The sequence below is a fragment of the Pteropus vampyrus genome, unplaced genomic scaffold (genome assembly GCF_000151845.1).
Source record: "Pteropus vampyrus isolate Shadow unplaced genomic scaffold, Pvam_2.0 Scaffold45, whole genome shotgun sequence".
Classification (NCBI taxonomy): Eukaryota; Metazoa; Chordata; class Mammalia; order Chiroptera; family Pteropodidae; genus Pteropus; species Pteropus vampyrus.
Window position 1 is genome coordinate 2296141 of NW_011888826.1, and position 20316 is coordinate 2316456.

General features: G+C 34.2%; 1 protein-coding gene across 3 annotated transcripts in view; it reads left to right on the forward strand.

Annotated features, from left to right (window-relative positions):
* The window catches only part of LOC105291429, a 73735-nt gene extending 56400 nt beyond the window's left edge, over positions 1–17335 (forward strand). For all 3 annotated transcript variants that reach the window (XM_023530036.1, XM_023530035.1, XM_023530037.1), the window contains 3 exons: positions 2111–2288; positions 16188–16319; positions 17003–17335. In XM_023530036.1, coding sequence (XP_023385804.1) covers positions 2111–2288; positions 16188–16319; positions 17003–17019 — 327 coding nt within the window. In that variant the 3' untranslated portion in view covers positions 17020–17335. The remainder of the gene's footprint in view (positions 1–2110; positions 2289–16187; positions 16320–17002) is intronic.
* Positions 17336–20316: the final 2981 nt, after the last annotated feature.

The following is a 20316-nucleotide window of genomic DNA, read 5'->3' on the forward strand; positions in this document are numbered from 1 at the left end:
GCAGATGAATTCCAGATAAATTATGTAAAATGCTCTGCCTTTAAGGAGGTGGAGCATAACTCCTGTCCCTTTAGAATGGGCTGCACATAGTGACTTCCTTCCAAAGAGTACAACATGGAAAGAGGGGTTAAAAATAGTGACTTTGCAGTAGAGGAACCCTATAAACACTACCCTAGCCATGTGATCAAGGTTAACAGCAGCAGATTTAAGTCATGTTGATATTGTGTACCCTTGATATGATGTGATGAAAATGGTACTTTACCTTTGTAGTCTTCTTCCCGATATCTCATAACCCCAGTCTAATGAGGAAGGCATCAGACACATTCCCATTGAGGGGCATTCTACAAAATATCTGACCAGTACTTCTCAAAACTGTCAAAGTCATCAAAAACAAGGAAAGGCTGAGAAACTGCCACAACCAAGAGGAGCCTAAAGAGAAATGATCACTAATTGTAATATATCCTGAACAGGACTCTGGACATAAAGTACATATTAAGTAAAAATTAAGGAAGTCTCAATGAAGTTAACAATAATATATCAGCACTGGTTCATTAACTATAACAAATATATCATACTAATGTAATGTAATATGTTAATAATAGGAGAAAGTGGTTGTGGGTAGATGGGAACTCTGTATTACTTTCTCCATTTTTCTCTAAATCTAAAACTGTTCTGAAAAAGAAAGTCTACTTAAAAAATAATAAAAGGGAGTTCAAAGACTATATCCTTGAAGAACAGGAGAGAATTGAGATGCTGTTGATCATTATTAGAAAACTGCAAAGGGGTAGATGATTGTGTCGATAATGAATTTTTTCCTTTATAGAGGCATTAGAGAGACATTTAAGAAATTTCCTGAAGACAATTTGAGATCTGTTCATATTACTACTCTGATTAAAATCTTTCACTGGCTCCCATGATCTAAGATGAGGCCCAGACCCCCTCTGTAGGATACAAATCGATCCGACCTTTTTGCACTCACCTTCTTCCTTTCGTTGTTCAGCAACATCAAGAAACTTGTTCATACACATGCCGCCTGTTGCCCTTCAGCCTTTGTTCATGCTTTGCCTGAAATTCCCTACCTCCTACCCCAATCCCCACTTTCCTCTAATTAGCTCCACCTTCTCCAGGAAGTCCTTTCTGATTCTCCTGAGTTTAGTGCCTTTTTTTCCTCCTCAAATCCAAGGAGTCCATCTCTATTCTATTGGCCTTACATACGATTATGATTATTTGTATATGTGGTTGTGTCCTCTACTTGGCCATGTGCAAATCAAAGCCAGAGTTTTATTGTATCCATAACAAGAACAGAAGATACAAGTCGCTTAACTTATATTTATATTTTGAGAGAGAGACAGACAATAAACACTTTGTTCTTACCTACAAGAGGGTAGAGATCAGAATATAATTATTTTTTACAAACAAAATAATAGTTGCTATTGGAAATTTTAATTCATTCTAACAAAATTTATTTTCTAGAACTCATAAATCTTATAATAAAACTTTAAAGCAATTAAAAGTGAAAAAGGTGACGTTTTTCTAGTATTAGATTATAAATGCCATAAAAAAGAGGTGATTTTGACGATCTGAAGGGTGTTGCAGATTAATCCTAGGCTTCTAATTTTTGAATGTTTTGTTATTCAGTCTTTGAGTAATTTACGTGAACTCTATTTATTGGTGAAAATTTAATCCAGAAAATGTGGACTAGCACAGAAAATTGGTTTGTGTTTAAGTGTAAATGGACTTATGGTAAGAATTCTCTTCTTTTCCTTCATTATATTATTTTCCAAAAGGAAATTTGACGTTTTAGTATTCTCTATTCACCTACAGAGGTGGGCAACTCTGAAACAGAATTCAACATACACTGCACTGTCCTTAGTTGAAGCTTCTCTGAGATTCAGAGCCCTCTGTCCAAGCTGTCAGCCAATCACATGGTATATGTTTCTGGATTTTATGGAACAGGATGAAGCACATAGTGAAATTTATGCAGAAGGTTCTAGATTTCTCATGAGGATTTGAAAATAAAGCAAAATTATATTTTTGTGAAGTGACCTGTTTTAAATTCTTTCTGTCGGTGTTTATTAATGTTTATGAAATCATGTTGTATTGATTGTAGGGGACAGGAGATATTGACTGTCATTTTAAAATTAAGAAGAACTTGGAAAATGCATCCATAAGCCTGGAATCTACAAAGAGCCCAGGATTGTTTGTTGGACTTCAGTCAGATGGACAGGCAAAACCAGTTATTTATACCAAAAATGAGAATGTTTTCTTCTATCCACGAGTCATCAAATGTACGTTTACTCTGAAATACTACTGCCATTTTGATTTGCTTTGTGATATTTTGTGTTTAGTGTCTGATAATTTCACTATACTTTTACTAAGCAAATTTCTGCTGTTAGGCTTTTTATGGTTGTTATTCTAGAAAGATTAAAAAAAAAAACAATGAAGACCTCTTATCTCAAATTCTCAGTTACTTGATATTAGGTAAAGAGTTTTTGCTATATTAGACTCCTTTATAGTTTTTTAAGTTGGGTGTGTGTGTGTGTGTGTGTGTGTGTGTGTGTGTCTGTGTATGTGCTTGTATTTTGTTATTTAAGATTTCCATGTACACTGAGAGAGGATGGGGCTGTTAGAAACAGTCTCAGCTTCATTGCTATTAATTTTTAATCCTCACAGTATAAAATGAAATGGGAAAAAGGCCAACACAAATGGTATTTGTATTAAAAACAGGATTTGGAAAAAAATGTTTAAGGATAGGACAGAAATGTGAATATTTTGAAACTGGTTTCTCTCATATCTAAATTTAGGTTCTTTAGCAAATTGAAGTAAGGATCTGAAGACTTTACTTAAATGACTTAAACTTAGAATGTTTTTGCTCGAACACAAAAGGTAATGAGGTAACTGTGTTGTTAAAATTTAGTTTGCTGTTTAATTTTTCCCTGATGTCATTCCACGGATTTTGGCTTAATCAAAATCTAGTTGATTTTCTTAGTTTGACTCTTATTTAACTTATCTGTTCTTGTCAAAGTCTACCTATTCTTTATATATTATATGTAATATATATTATAATACACATATATTATGTATTATATACAATCTCATATTTGTAGGATATTTTATAGATACACATATTTATATAATATCCTACAGAAGATAGTTTCACATAAGAATAAAAAGAGTTTGATTTAACTTGACAGTATATCTGGCCCTGCTCTTTATGATATCTGTATGGCTTCTTTTTCAGCCTTTAGTTGCCATATTTAAAATTTTGTGAATTGTTGGGCTGGTACACCTTAACTTACTGCCATACATACCACCACACCCTCTATCCTCTGTTTTTTCACAGGCTGGCACAGAGTGGCTCTCCTACCCAACAAAATGGGTATGCCATCTGTTTCTGGAGCTCTGAAGAGAAACAGATGACTTGAGAGAAAACAGAAAGGTAGAGGGTGGAGTAGAAGAAAAGCAGTGAGAAATAGCTAGCAGGGGACAGCTGGAAGAGCTGAGGAAGAAAGGAGAAATAATACTAAAGAAGTAGTAGTGAAGACAAGATGAGAAAGAAGAGATAATGATAATTAGAAAAAAATATGAGTAGAAGAAAAAGTAACTTGTGGCAGTATACAAGAGAGAGATAATAGAAGGCCACATTTGTCAACCTAGGGTGTTCCTACTAATAGAACCAATAGAAACCATGTCATTCTTTTTTTCAGGCTCTACAATTTAATTATCTTATTAGAGCATGGATGCTTTGAGTTTTCTTCTCTACTTACCAGCTGTATCATCCTAGTTAACATCAAAGAACTTTGGTTTCTGTGTTTGTGTAACCAAGATAATAGTAACACCTTCCCTATCTAGCTGTCAGGGATCCAGCTAATAAATGTATTTAGAAAGTTCTTGGTTTAGTAATAATAGCTAATATTTGTAGGCAGCTATTTTGTGCCACATTCTACAAAGCATTGGTTCTATCATCACTACCACTTTGAAAAGTAGATAAACATTGCTTATTGTCTTGAGATGGCACTCTTATTATTTAACAATGTTTTTGAAATATGAATTGAATATACCCCAGTGATTGTGAATACATTTAAAAACTTATAGCAAATAGGGCTGGGATAGATTTTATATTGATTAAACTGGTTGATAGGCATCTATAATCTGTTTATATAATTTCTTTTTTCCCTTTTATTTTTATTATAAAAACAACTGTAATTGTGGAAATTTTGAAAATATACTATGCAATCTATCCAGAAATTTAAAAAATATATATTTTGATGTGTATATTTTCATGATTTTTTCTATGAAGGTGTGTGTTTTACATATTTATCTACCTTCTCTAAATATACTAAAAGTATATTTTTAAACAAAAAGATGGAGCCATAGTCTTTTATATATAAAAAGCAATTTAATATGCTTTTTATTTTAAAAAAGAAGAAATGATTTTCATCAATACATATAGTGTAGTTTTGGCAGTATTTGCCAGTTTTGTGGGGAATTGCCTAGAGATTCCTGTTTGTCCTGGCCACACAGAGAGCTTCTCCTTCTCCTGATTCTGAACTATCAGCTATCATGCTTAGTTCTCACACGTTATTCTTATGATTAGATGAAAATTCCTGTGATCAGCAAGCTGTTCTTACTTGGATTAACCCAGGAGGATAAGCATGTAATTCTGTTTGTTCATTAAGTTAACGTTTATGAACATTCTAATAGATACTAGACATTCATTGCAGATATCACTTTTCATTTGAAAACAAAAAATGGGAGGATTTTCAAAAATACTATAAAGCTATTAACCTCAGTACTGATAAGATTGTTTCTCCTCAGTAGTCCCCTTTTAATTATGCGGAATATGTTCCAAAACTCACAGTGGATGCCTAAAACCATGGATAGTACCAGAACCTATATATTCTATTTTTTTTTCTTATACATACATACCTATGATAAAGTTTAAGTTATGAATTAGGATCAGTAAGGAGTTAACAATAAGATAGTAAAATAGAACAATTATAACTATACTGTAATAAAAGTTATGTGAATATGGCATTATTAAGAAAAATAAGGATAACGAACATAGGCACTGCAGTGCTGTGACAGTGAATCTGACTACTAAGTGACTAATGGGTGGGTAGCATACACAGCATGGATACATTGGACAAGGGGATGATTCATGTCCCAGGTGGGACAGAGCAAGATGGTCCAAGATTTCATCATGCTACTCAGAATGGTACACAGTTTTAAAACTTATGAAATGTTGTGAGGTGAAGAAGTTGCCTTAACTTGTAAGCTATCAAGACTTATTATAAAGCTATGATAATTAGATGGCAGGATATTGCACAAAGAGACAGTTAAATAGACTGATGGAACAGAGCAGAGAATATAGGAATAGATACATTCGTTTATGGAAACTTGATACATGACCAAGTTGGCTTCACAAGTCAATGGGAAAAAAGTGGATATTCAATAAATGGTGTTAGCACAATTCGTTATTCATATTAAGGAAAAAAAAGTGGATTTTCTACTTCACACTGAACAAAAAATTCCAATTCAGTTGGATTTAAAAATTAACTGAGAAAGATAAAATGTAAAACATTTAAAAATATAGGAGAATATGGCTCTGATGTAGGCAAGGATTTAAGATATCAAAAGTACAACCTCTAAGGAAAGATTAATAAATGAGACTATGTTAAAATTTAGAACTTTTAATGAAAAAAGACTTCACCAAGAGTGAAAAGACTAGTGTCAGAGAGAAGATAAATGCTTTACGTATAATCACCAAATGCTTAGTATATAGAATATGTAATGAACTCCTAAAAATCAACTAGCAGAGAACAAACGGCCTAAAAGAATGTGGGAAAATTACATATACAAGAATTTTATAGAAGAAAAATATAAATGGCTAATAAATATATAAAAGAATGAGAGGGAAATGCAAATTAAGAACAATTGAGATAACATTTATATACTCTTAAGATAGGAGAAAAATTAAAAGTTAGGTGATATCATTAATACATTGATAGAGGGAGTGTAAAATGGCAACCACTTTCATAATTACATAATTATATATTTAAGAAAAAAATTATGAATTGTTTATTTCTGGAATGTTCCATTTAATATTTTCCAACTACAATTAACCACGGGTAACTGAAACTGTGGAAAGCAAAACTACAGATTAGGGGCAACTACTATATTCCAAAGGATTCTAGACTTTCAAATTAAAAGGAAACTTAAAACTTCCTTACTTTTTCACTGATTATTTTCAATCTGTAAAAATGACTACAACACAATTTTGCGCTAATGTGATGTTTTAGCCCAATACATTACGTATAGCTCCTTATATTCTCATCATTATATGGGAAGTCAAGAGCCTGGATAGAGTCATGGACAGGTTAGGGGAGAGATTCTCTCTCTCATGGATTCAGTGGGAAGAAGCACTTAATAGAATTAAAGGCAGAGAACCCATTTTATAGGAAGTAGTGTAAGTATATATGGAGACACCTATTGACAGGGCCTTCAAGCCAGAATCCTTGGAACATTGCTACAAATCAGCTGACTTTTTGTGGCCTTGGCTGACATTTTCAAGATCTGGCTGTCTTGAGGTAGAGTGTTCTATATGTTACTTATTAGTATTCTCAGAATCTTTGAAAAAATTGATACCGAAAGTTTGCAAAAATGGTTCTTTCCCTACTACTGTAGACACCCAGATTGGTCTAGAAGTTCTTATTGATCCAGGGAGTCTCGTCACCAGTATCATTAATGTCAACATTTGTACAGAAATATACTGTTCCAAGAACTGTTAACTCTAAGATTTCATTTCTAAATATAGCACAGACACTTCCTGTTTTAATAAGGGCAAGAGTGCTGGAGACATTGCTATGGAAATTTTATTGGAGCATCATGAATCCTAGGAATTCTGAGGAAGGGGGTGAAAGTACCATTCCTTCAGAATATAGTTTCTAGTATTACTTTCTCCCATTTTCACTAGATGAGAACCACAAAATTAAAGAAATCCATGTGTGCACAATGAGCCCTTTGACTTCTGTATCAAGTTTGGATTATCCCCACCTCGGACTGTAACGAAACTATACCTGCAGAATCAGTTGATACAACTTCCCTAAGAGATCTATTTTGACTCTAATTAATCATTAGACACAGCACACTTCAACAAAAGAAAGCACAAAAAATGGCTTTTGTGCAGACTCCTGTTTGCTGTGCTGGTGTGCACCATTGGAGATTCTGTTTTGTGCAGATATTGGTCTTTACCCATGTTTTTCCTTAATTTTCCGGGTAATGTTGAATTTTCTGCCAGATCAAGAAAACAAGTGTTAACAAAAATGTCGAAAGCAGTGTGAGATATGGAAAAAAAATATGTACGCATTGGTCTCTGTCCCCTGGTTCCTGACACAGAGCTTCTGAAACCTTTATAAATCCCTAAGTGATTAGGAAACTAGAAGTATCTCTTGTTCTAATATTTGGTCTTTGACCTCACCCCAGACACAGGGCTCCTAAAACCTGTGTCATTTCCTAAGTTATAAAAGCACTGGGAGCTTCTTTTGTTCTATTGAGGCAACGCTGGGTGGGCTTGTGGATAGGAGCTGGTTACCCAAAAGACCATGATTAGAAACTTGGAATTTTCAGCCCCACTCCCCCAACTACTTCGGAGAGGGGAGAGGGACTAGAAATGGACTTAATGATTGATCATGCTTACATGAGGAAACCTCCATGAAATTCCAGCAGTTTGGGGAGCTTCCAGATTGGTGAGCACATCTACATACTGGGAGGGTGATGTACCCCAACTCCACGGTGATAGAGGCTCCTGTCCTGTGGTCATGACCCTCCCAAACCTCACCCTGTGTATCTCTTCATCTGGCTATTCATCTGTATCTTTTATCACATCTTTTTAAACTTGTAAATGTATTTCTCTGAGTTCTGTGAGCTGCTCTAATGAATTAATGGAACCCACGGAGGCACATGTGGGAACCTTAGATTTGCAGCTGGTCAGTTAGAAGCACAATTATTGGCATCTGAAGTAGGGACAGTCTCATGAGACTGAGCCCTTAATCTATGGGATCTGATGCTATCTCCATCCAGGTAGATGAAGTTAGAAATAAGTTAAATTGTAGGACACCCAGCTGGTGTCACAGAATTGTTTATTATGAGGAAGATCCCCACACATTCGATGACTAGAAGTGTCAGAAGTGAAGTGTTCTGTGTGAAAGCAGAGGAAACACACAGGAGGAAAGACTAGGTTTCCGTAATTCAAACACACAAAATATCTTGTTAAAATGAGCCTTGCCTTTGAACTTCTCAACTTGTCGCCAATTTCCTTACAAAACATCTCATTGTAAGGTATGAAAAACTCTTAAATCAGATACTGAGCATAAAATTAACAGATTATATCTAATTATTTCTCATAACAGTGAAGAACAAACCACTAAAATAGATTTTCAGTAAGTTTGGAGAATATATATGATGTTTTGAAGCTCAGTCTGATAACATTGAATTCATGATGACTAGAATGGAATTTAAATGATTTCCTGACATCCTTTCTGTTTACTAAGTTAGAAGCAACCTCACAGCATTCGTTGGGGGCTTCTGTCACCATAAAGTATCAAATTGAAATGTTTGCTACCATTGTATCCCCAGGACACAGCAAAGTGCTTGGCTCAGCATAGATTTTGAATGAATGAATGTGTAGCATAAACTGAATGGGAGTCTGTATCAGGAATGTCTGGGTTTTATTTCCACATGCAGCAGTATGTCCCTAATCTAGTTAATTAGCCTCATTGAACCTCTGTCTTGTCATCTGTAAATGAGAATAATAACTTGTGTTAGAGTCAGTACTTTCAGTCTGAGTCTATGGAGCTTTCGAAATTGTAGGTGAGCATATGTTTAGTAAATAAACTATGTGCAGTTATGCATAAGTGTGCATTTGCAGTGGGAAGAAGCTCATGACCTTCTTTAGGTTTTCAAAGAGATCAGTGACTCAAAATGTAAGGAACTGTGTCTTACAGTGCTTTGTAATGAGTGACAGAATATTTTTTATTTTTATATTTATATTTTTTCAATTATAGTTGACATACAATATTAGTTTCAGGAGTATAATACAGTGATTAAATATTTATATAACTTATGAAGTGATCACATCCCAATAAATCCAGCACCCATCTGACACCATACATAGTTATTACAATACTGCTGACCGTATTTCCCATGCTACATGCTACAACCCTATGACTATTCTGCAACTACAAATTTGTACCTCTTAATCCCCTCCCCTCTTCACCTATTCTCCCACTGCCAAATCTGATAACCATCAAAATGCTCTCTGCATCTATAAGCTTGTTTCTGCTGCCTGCTTATTCTGTTCTCTAGATTCTACATGTAACATTTGTCTTTCTCTGTCTGACTTACTACACTCAGCACAATACCCTCTAGGTCAAAGGTCCCAAAATTTAGGCCACAGGTGGGTACCGGTCCATGGCCTATAAAGAACCAGGCCACACAGCACGTGAGTTGCAGGCAAGTGCACAAAGCTTCATTTGTATTTGCAGCCACTCCCTAGTGCTAGCCTCACCACCTCAGCTCCACCTCAGATCATCAGGCATTAGATTCTCATAGAAGCACCAGTCCCTGGTTCCAAAAAGGTTGGGGATTCATGTTGTTGCAGATGGCACGATTTCATTCCTTTTTTTTTATGGCTGAGAAATATTCCATTATACATATGTACCACCTCTTCTTTATCCATTCATCCACTGACAAACACCCAAGTTGCTTTCATATCTTGGCTATTGTGAATAATGCTGCAATGAACATATAGATTCACATGTCCCTTCAAAGCAGTGTTTTGTTTTGGGTTTTCTTTGGATAAATACTCAGAAGCGGTATAACTGGAGTTTTCTTTGTCTCTTGTTATAGTCTTTGTTTTAAAGTCTATTTTGTCTGGTATAAGTATTGCTACCCAGCATTTGTTTTTTTTTTTTAATTTTTTTTTAATTTTTATTTTCATGAAACATATTTTTCACCCCTTACTTTCAGTCTGAGTGTGTCTTTCGATCTGAAGTGAATCTCTTGTAGGCAGCATATGTAAGGGTCTTGTTTTCTTATCCATTTATCCACCCTATCTTTTGATTGGAGCATTTAATCCATTGAAATTAAAAGTAATTGCTGATAGATATGTAGTTATTGCCATTTTATTATTCAGCATAGGTTTTGAATGAATGATCTTTTTTTCTGTTTTGATCCTCTTTTCTTCTTCTTCTTAAAGAAGTCCTTCTAACATACTGGCTTGGTGATGATGTACTCTAGCTTTTTCATGTCTGGGAAGCTCTTTATCTGTCCTTTGATTCTAAATGATAGCTTTGCTGAGTAGAGTAATCTTAGTTGTAGCTCCTTATTTGGTGCTAACCCCCTCTGGCTTGCAAAATTGCTGTGGAGAATTCAGCTGACAGTCTTATGGGAGCTCCCTTGTAGGTAACTAACTGCTTTTGCCTTGCTGCTTTTAAGATTCTCTCTTTGTCTTTAACCTTTGGCTTTTTAATGATGATGTGTCTTGGCATGGACCTCTTTCTTGGCACTCTCTGAGCTTCCTGACCTTGTATGTCTATTTCCTTCCCCAGGTTAGGGAACTTTTCTGACATTACTTTTTGAAATAGGTTTTCAATTCCTTGCCCTCTCTCTTCTGGTATCCCTATGGCACGAATGTTGGTATGCTGATGTTGTCTCAGAGGCCCTTTAAATTATGCTCACATTTTCAGATTCTTTTTTCTTGTTGCTGATTAGGTGTTTTCTGAAACCTTATCTTCTAAATCACTGATTCGACCCTCTGCTTCATCTAATCTACTGTTAATTCCTCATAAGGTATTCTTCATTTCATACTTTTTTTTTTTATGTTTTTTATCTCTTTGTTAAAGTTCTCACTGAGTTCATTTACTCTTTCCCTAAGTTCATTGAGCATCCTTATGACAAGTGTTTTGAACTCTGCATCTGGTAGATTGCTTATCTCCATTTTGTTTAGTTCTTTTTCTGGAGCTTTGTTCTGTGCTTTCATTTGGGACATGTTTACCTTCTCATTTTGGCTGCCTACTTGTGTTCTTTTCTGTGTGTTAAGTAGGTCTGCTATGTCTCCCAGTCTTAGTAGAGTGGCCTTCCATAGTAGGTGTGCTGTGGGTCCCAGAGGTAACAGTCTTCCCTGACTACATCAGCCCAATGCTCCAAGTATGTCCCTTGTGTGGGTTGTGTGTGTCCTCTTATTGTAGTTGAGCACTGGTTGCTGTTTGCTCATCAGTGGGAAACATTGACCCTCAGGCTGATTGGTTGTGAGAACTAGCCTTGACCAGTGGAGAAGTTGCTTTGCAGAGGCTGACCTTACAGAGCAGGATTTGCTTTAGCAGGGCTCTGGTGCCTGCCCTGTCTGCCATTTGGGTGTGTCATCTTGAGATGTAGATATGACCCCAGGTGGTGCTCTGGCTCAGACCGATGCTGGCCACTAAGTGTGCAGGCTGGGGCCTCCTGGGAGGGGCCCTGCCAAAGGCCAAGTTCAGCTGCAGCCTGCACCCTGCCCAGGGCCACCTGTCATGAGCCGCCAAGCAATCTGTAATGGCTGCCATCCATGCTGGGCTTGGAAGTGCCTCCAGAGGCCAAGCCACAAACATAGGTTGGCTGCCGCTAGTGCTGAGCTTGGGGGCTGTTCAGGAAGAGGTACGGGGCATGCCAAGGCCAAACATTGCTTGTTTAGCTTTTGTGAACCTTTGTGAGACTTTAGGAAAGTCTGAAGCATGAGCCAAGACAGGCCACTTGTATGGAAAATCCACTGGAAGGAGCTTGGGTGGGCCCGCACATTGGGTAGGGTGGGCTCAGAGAATAACCAGGGCAGAGGGACCTGTGTTAGCTACATTGATGGAGACTCAGATATGAACAGTTTAAGGTTCACAGAAAAATTTAGGGGAACAGTGATTTTCCGTATACCTCTTGTTCCCACATATGCACAGCTTACCCCTTCAAAAGCCCTCACCAAATAGTACATTTGTTACAATCGATGAACCTGCATTGACATATTATAATCACTCAAAGTTCATTGTAACATTATAGTTCAGTCTTAGTGGTGTACATTCTATGGCTTTGGACAATATGTATAATGACATGTATCTACAAAATATTTTTACTGTCCTCAAAATCCTTACATTAATTGATTTTTAAATGTTGAACCAGCCTTGTATACCTGGAATAAATCTCACTTGGTCTATTAATCTTTTTATCAATTGTTGGATTCAATTTGCTGATATTTTGTTGAGGATTTTTATATCTGTTCATCAGAGGTATTGGTTTATAGTTTTATTATCTTGTGATGTTTTTGTCTGGTTTTGGCATTAGGGTAATATGACCTGATAGAATGAGTTAGGATGTATTTCCTCTGCTTCTTTACTCTGAAAGAGATTGTAGTGAATTACTGTAATTTCTTCCTTAAATGTTTGGTAGAATTCTCCAATGAACCATCTGGGCCTGGTTCTTTCCACTTTGAAAGTTTATTAAATATTGATTTAATTTCTTTAATAGATATTAGCCTATTCAGATTGTATGTTTTTTTCTTGTGTGAGTTTTGATAAATTGTGTCTTTAAAGAAGTTGGTCCATTTCATTTAGATTATCAAATTTGTGGACGTAGAGTTGTTCATAATATTCCTTTTTGTAATTTTAATGTCCGTAGTATATGTGGTGATGTCCTTTCTTCCATTTCTGATGTTAGTAATTTCTGTCTTTTTGTTTTTTGCTAGGTTAGCCTGACTAAAGTCTTGTTGATTTTATTGATCTTTTCTAAGAACCAGCTTTTAGTTTCATTGATTTTTTTTCTATTGAGTTTATGTTTTCAATTTCATTGTTTTCTTCTCTAATTCATCATGGTATATCCTTTATAACTTAAATAGAGTTGATAGATTCCTAGAAGACAAGTGATACCTCTTTTATCATTTTGGGCATGTCACTTCTCTGTGACTTGGTTTCTTTATCTACAATTTGGTTAAAATTTGGTTTAATTAATCAAATGTGTATTGAGAATTTATAATAAAAGTCATTTATCCTGATCTCAGAAGCTAAGCAGGGTTGGGCCTGGTGAATACCAGGATCAGAGACCACCTAGGAGGATCAGGTGCTGTAAGTGTAAAAAATGAAAAATAAGGGATTGTAAGCTGACAAGGTCCTTGCAATTTATGGGGTTAACCAAAGGTTGCCTTGCCTAAAAAAAAAAAAAAAAAAAATCATTTATCCCACTACCATTTAGCTGTGCTATCTAGCTTGTGCCACAAAACCTCTTCATTCTCTCTTCCATGAGTTTGAATTTTACAATGAGTGCTATGAACCTTATATATAAGAAAAATATGAAGAGATCTGACTTCATGTACTTACATGTACATACAGAGTCCATGGGGAAACTTTTCAATGGATTTTCTGGATATATGGAAGATTTGGAAGTTTTATTTCCCATTGTTCAGATAATAAGCCCACCTTTATAATCCCATTTAATAAAACCACACTGTGCTAGGTATTATTTAAAGAATGCGATACCAATATAATTTGTGATTTTTCATTAACTGCATTGCACTGTTTGTTACTTTTTTAGAACATCTTGATAGGAGAGAATATGTCTAAGCTTTTTAAGTATCATAACAGAGACTTAATTGTGTACAATAATTATACATAATAATTCTCTTGTGCTAATTCCAGCCCAGTTTTATGGAATTAGCCAACCTCTGTATACAAATTGTGAGGCTTGGTGTAATAATAATCTGAAAAAATGCAGGACTGAAGAATGATTCAAATGTTACATTTTTATTACAGCTAGAGAAATTTCAGGTTCAGGTCTTATGGGAGATTTTATTGAAATATGTTTGGAAAATTTATTTTTGCTTCATACTATTCTGCTAAGATCATCCATGTTTCAAAATCTAAATGAAATACTGACATATACCTAATTCATCAGATCCCAAATATGTATATTGTGAACTTATTTAAAAAAATGACAAAAATATGTTTTAGGTATTAGACTTTATAGATTTATAATATACATGCCATAATATGTCACATTGCTATTGTGTACGTTTTAACTGTTTTACTTTTTAAATACCTGGTGTTTAATAAAACAAAAATTTTTACTTGCTCACTTCATAGAGTTACAAACTTTCTATCTGGTGGATCTCAATACAACTAAATTTTTGAGTATAATGAGACACTGTTTGAAGTGAATAAATTAATCATTCAATTCCAGCTATACGTGTATATACCTTTTAATGGTATTTCCAGCTGGAAAATTCTGGTTCTTTCTCTTTCATCACAGGTTTTATTTTCTGTTATGATTGACAATTTTCACATTCCTTTTTAAACAGTGAAAGTGAGATAAAGAAAGCAACATTTACTCCAATTTAGAATAGGTTGTGAATCCACTGGAGGGTCACTTGGTATTTGGATTTTGGACTTCTGTCTGTGATCAACCAGGCCCAAAGACAAAGTGGGCAGCCTTCTGTACAGAAGGATAGGAACATCCTAGATGACCTTTCCAGAAAATATCTTCTAGGCCCTGGATTTCCTACTATTAAAGCAACCAGTATGTTTATAAAAAATTTTTGACATGTTTTTGAAAATGAAGTAGAATCTTGAGAAGCCAGTGGGGAGGGTATAGAGATGAGAAATGCTTATTCCCATTTCACAGCCTGTTGTACAAGCCTTTCTGTGCTTGTTTCTAATTTCTAGATTGGCACATTAATTGTTTTCTTTTCTTTCCTCCCTAGGCACTCTGTGCATGTGTCTGTTATAGCACTCGTCAATATATACAATTATTTACATGTTCTCCCTCTGGGTTGTAAACCCTATTAATGTCAAAGCCACATCTTATCTGTTGATTTATTTTTATGCTTATGGCAGAGACTGGAAGAGAGTTTATCTTGTCTTTGTAAATGCGGGATTTCTACATTATTTGTAAATAATGTCAACCCTTAACTATGGATCTTTTAATTGGATCATGATAAAATGGACCTTAAATTATACTTAGGAATCTTTTAGATTTTTTCCTTTCCAAGTATTTATTTACCCTCAGCAGACATGTTTCTAGTTATTTCTAGTTATATCTTTTAATGTTTTAAAGTTTCTTTATTAGCATCAATATCCAGTGCATAAGCATTACATTGTAAACAAACCACATACAAAACCTTGTATTTTAAAGGGTTTGGTGTTTAAAAGCTTATTATCATCTGAAACTATATCTTATAATCTTTGAAGGCTATAAGTGACAACATGGTCACGGGCAATTCTTCAGACACCAGTGTTGTATAATCTGTGCCATCACGTCACATGATTAAGTTTTGCTAATTCCCATTAGCCCTACCTATGAGTTTTTATTGCCTTCTCATGCTTATATATGTTTTATGAGTCATCTTAAATTATTGACTGCAATCGTGGTATTAAGAAATAGTTGCTATTATTTAATATTATGTAGAATCAGATATTTGTATAATTTTTTTGTTGCTGATGAGGTCTCTAAAATCTGACAATCATAGTATGAATTACTACCATTTAAGAATGGCTGTACTATGCCTGATCCCTAAAAATGAAATACAAACACTTAAACTTTGAAATCCTAAATACAAGTAGCACTCGTGAGCATATATTATAAAATTGGAATCATTATTGAGCTAGGTTGGAGATATTTATTCCTGAAGAAGACATAAAAACAACTTGATTCTTAATAAAAAGCAGCAAAATAGCGAATTTTTCTTCATTTATAGGTATATATATATTTCTTTGATTCTCATATTTTCATGAAGTCACATAAAGTATTGTTTAAATGACATTTTAGTCAATTTCCCCTGTTGATGAAGGCAAACCACCAGATTATCAGAGTTTCTATTTAGAATCTAAAAGAAAAATATCTTGAATAAGTCATTTGATTCATACTGTGGTGTTAAATTATGGCCTTGATTTTACGAAGCAATGAATATACTTTATAGGAATACTATTCACACACGGCCTGCTGTGAGAATAAAAAGTCATTTTCTGATAACTATGTAATGCAGAGTAAAAAGATTTCACTAGGCATTGAAATGGAAACAATAGCAAAACTTAAACTTGCATAGCTGAACATATGGTGAGTTTTCTGAGAAGAAAGAAGTGATTTTGAGAGGATGGTGTCTTTTAAAATCTTAATTTCAGTTGGCAGAGAAAACTCAATGGGTATGTCTGCAATACCCAGCCAAGAGGAGGAAAAGATTCAGGAGTCAAAAAACCATCAAGAAATACCACCAGAATCTGAGGCCAGAGGTCTGTTGCTTTCTTCAACTGCAAGTAAGCAACAGTTTCCCCCCGCACCCTTTTTTTGGTTTGTTTACCTGCCCTGCTACTTTGTGGACACCTCAAGAAGAACACCAACTTATTTTTATAATATAGGTTACATTATACCACATGGACTTGCTTTTAAGCCGTTATCTTACTTTTTTATGCTTTGGTTTTATATTGCATAGCATAAATATATTTTAAAATATGTTCATTTCTTTACTTTTAATTCAGTGTTCACTCCTGAACAATGACTTAAAGAGAAGGTGCTGTTAAATTATGACATAATATTGGACTATCACCTATAAAATATCTTGTGAATATATTTTATAAATAACAGCAAATTCTCACCAAAGTCTAAATAACAACAAAAAAACTCTATCTGATATTGAAACTCAGTAAAGTACTCTAGGCTTCAGAGGTATGGATATTTAGTTTCTATCTCTTAGCCTATTTGATCATTGTTATTGCTCTTAAATATATTAATTTCTATCTGACTGGAAAGTAAAATGAATGATATCTGATAAATTCTGTGCATCAGAATCTAGCCATCTTTGGGTAAATGACATAGTGGCCACTGTCTCTGAGCCACTGTTTTTTAAAAACCCCTTTTAAGAAATAGATAAATTATAATGTTACCCTTTAAAAAGTGCTTTTTGAAAATCAGTAATTGCGTGTGCTCACTTTTCTTTCAGATAGCAACAGAAAATAGATGCGTCTTGCTGACAACCCTGTGATACTATCGCATCATCCGGAAGGAAGAGAAATTAGCCTTTTGATTTGTGCTGCATAGGGCTAGGCCCAGTTTTGTATTTCCATCTCATGTCATGTATCCATGGAGCAGTGTGACAAATCACACTGCATGAGAAACATGTGCTTATTTAAAATTTTTCACAGAAGGAGAATTCAGTCTTGTGTTAGGAAGTAATGGCACTTAAATCTGGGATGGCCACACAAAGTAAAATTTGACTTGGCTGAAATAGCATGCTAGCTGAAATGAAATCTCTAGGAATAGATAGTTTTTTATGAGTAGCAAAATATATAAGAGAAAATCTATACATCTTATTAAAATTTGTTCTGGCAACAACATTTCAAAAATGTTACCATTGTTAATTTTTAAAAAAATTTAAGGTGGATAACATTTTGATTCGATATATTTATATGTTGCACTATGATTGTCATTGTAGGGTTAGCTATCACCTTTATCACGTCATATAATTATCATTTCTTTTTTGCATTTCTTTTTAAATTTTCATTTTTTTTAATTATCATTCCTTTTTTTAAGACATAGTCTTAGTATGTTTGATGTTTATAATACAATATTGTTGTCGATAATCACTATACTATACATTAGATCTTCAGGCCTTATTTCTCTACTATTCACAAGTTTGTACCCTTAAACGTCTCTCCTATTTCCCCTACTCCCAGACCCTACCCTCACTCTTAGTAACCACCAGTTTACTTTCCTTTCTGTTTTTATGAGTTTGGCTTTTTTCTTTCTTTTTTTTAGATTCCACATGTAAATGATATCATTACAGATTTGTCTTTGTATCTCAGCACAGAGTCCTCAAGTTTCATCCACATCATTGCAAAGGGCAGGATTTCCTTCTTTCTTATGGCTGAGTATTTCATTATATATAGACATATACTCATATACATATATACCACATCTTTATTCACTTATATTGTTTATAGGCACTTAGGTTGTTTTTATATCTTAGCTATTGTGAATAATGCTGCAATAAACATGAGAGTGCAGATATGTCCTTGATATCCTGTTTTCATTTCTTTTGGGTAGATACCCAGAACTGGAATTGCTGGGTCATAAGATAGTTAGTTCTATTTTTAATTATATGAGGAACCTCCATACTGTTTTCCATAGTGGCTGAAACAATTCGCGGTTCTACTAGCAGTGCACAAAGGTTCCCTTTTTTTTCATATTCTTGCCAATACTTGTTATTACTTGTCTGTTACTCAATTTTGATAATAGTTATTCTAACAGTTGTGAGGTGATATCTCATTGATTTTGATTTGCATTTCCCTAATGGTAAGATGTTGAGCATCTTTTCATGTACTTGTTGGTCATTGGATGTCTTCTTTGGAAAAATGTCTATTTAGTTTCTCTGTCCCTTTTTAAATAGGAGTGTTTTGTTGTTGTTGTTGTTATTGAGTTTTATAAGTTGTTTGTATATTTTGGATATTAACACCTAATCCAATACCACTGTTAAATTTTTAAGGATTGGAAGTTATAAGTTTTAGAGTAAGGCCAGACAGACCAAATAATTTTCAAAAAAGATAAAATTAGGCTTCAAGAGAAATATAGACCTTTTCAAATTATTCTTTCATTTAATCATCAAATATGTATTGTGTGCCTACTAAACGTCAGATGTAAGGAAATAACAGTGATGGCAAAACAGGTTTGGTCTCTGCCCTCTTGAAGTTTACAGTCTAGTGAGCCAGATAAACATTAAACAGTTACACAGGAATATAAGGTTAAAAACAGATAAATTAAATGAAACATCCAAGGCATGCTAGACACAAAATAAAATTTAAGTCATTAATTCACTGCAAAAATACTTATAAGTTCTTTATGGTAGTTAATGATAATACAGTAGAAATGGAGAGTTGGCAAAAAACTAAGAAAAAGGAGCCTGAATTTATTAATTTAGCTCTTCAATTTATTAATTAAGCTATTTAAAACATTGGTGTAGCACAGACTTTGGTCTTGGATATGAAATCCTGAAAAATCTAGATGATAAAGCTCTCCCAATGCAAATGTCATCAACAAAATGCCCATGATTTGTTTAAATTTTGCCTTCTGTGATTGCAGTAGAAATGGTTTTTATAAACATCCTTTAGGTAGGGAAAAATGTCTTCGCATATTAATATTACCTAGAAGCTTCTGATTTATTACTGAGTAATTAGATCATGACTCTTTTTAGCTGTCTTCTATATACCTCTATCAAACATCTGTGGTACTTAAAAGTTGTTTATTGTGAGAAATACCTTTCTATTGGTTTTGCAATTTAGCTGTCATAGATTTAGGTTACATTAGCCATTCATATTAAAATAAATTAAAATTAGTTAACCAATACTTTAGAACACATATTTTATACTTTAAAGACATTAAAAAACAACTATTCACTCCTGAAGAATGAGATTATATTTGTCAGTCTACTATCAGGATAGGGCAAGATGTATGTAGTTTGGGGGATTACGTATTATAGTTAAAATAAACCTATCCTCTGTATTCAAAGTGCTCATTTATTAGAAAATAAAGATGTAACTTTTCTCAACTACATCAAAGGGAGACAAAGATCTAGAACTTATAATACCACATATGCCAGTGATTTTGTAGTAGAAAATAGAGGAGCATGTCATTAAAATTTCAGGGTTTTTGATACTAGGGAGAGTTTGAAGAAGGAATCTTAATTTTGTTAAGAAAAATTTTAATTATGGAAAATTTCAAAAAAAATACAAATACTAATGAATCCTTTTGTACCCATTTCCCAACTTCAGAAATCATTAGTATATTAACCAATGGTACAGTGCCTTAGGTGTGCTTTAACCGATGGGGGTGATGTGGGGCACACTGTGATGTTGTTCCATTTTAAACAATTCTAATTACTTGAAAATACCTTTCTGTATTGAGCAGAAAACCTACTCCTTATAAATTCTTTTGACCTATAAAAAGCCAACATTCTTTTTGTAAAATAAATCTTATTATTTTTTTTCTTAGTATATTCTCATTTCATCCTAGTATTTTATTCTTATATATAAATATACTAAAAAGTGGATTATCAGTGGATTTTTAGTATATTTCCTTATTTCAAATATATTTTTATAGCTCCTCCTAATGTATGTTTCTAAATTCTTTACCTTTATGAGTACTTTTTTTAAAGTGTGATTCTCTAAGTAGGAGCCTGTCTTTTCATATAATCTGAACAGTCAGAATAATGGTTTTCCTTTAATGTGGACCCCATATGTCTGTTAATATGATCTCACTTAG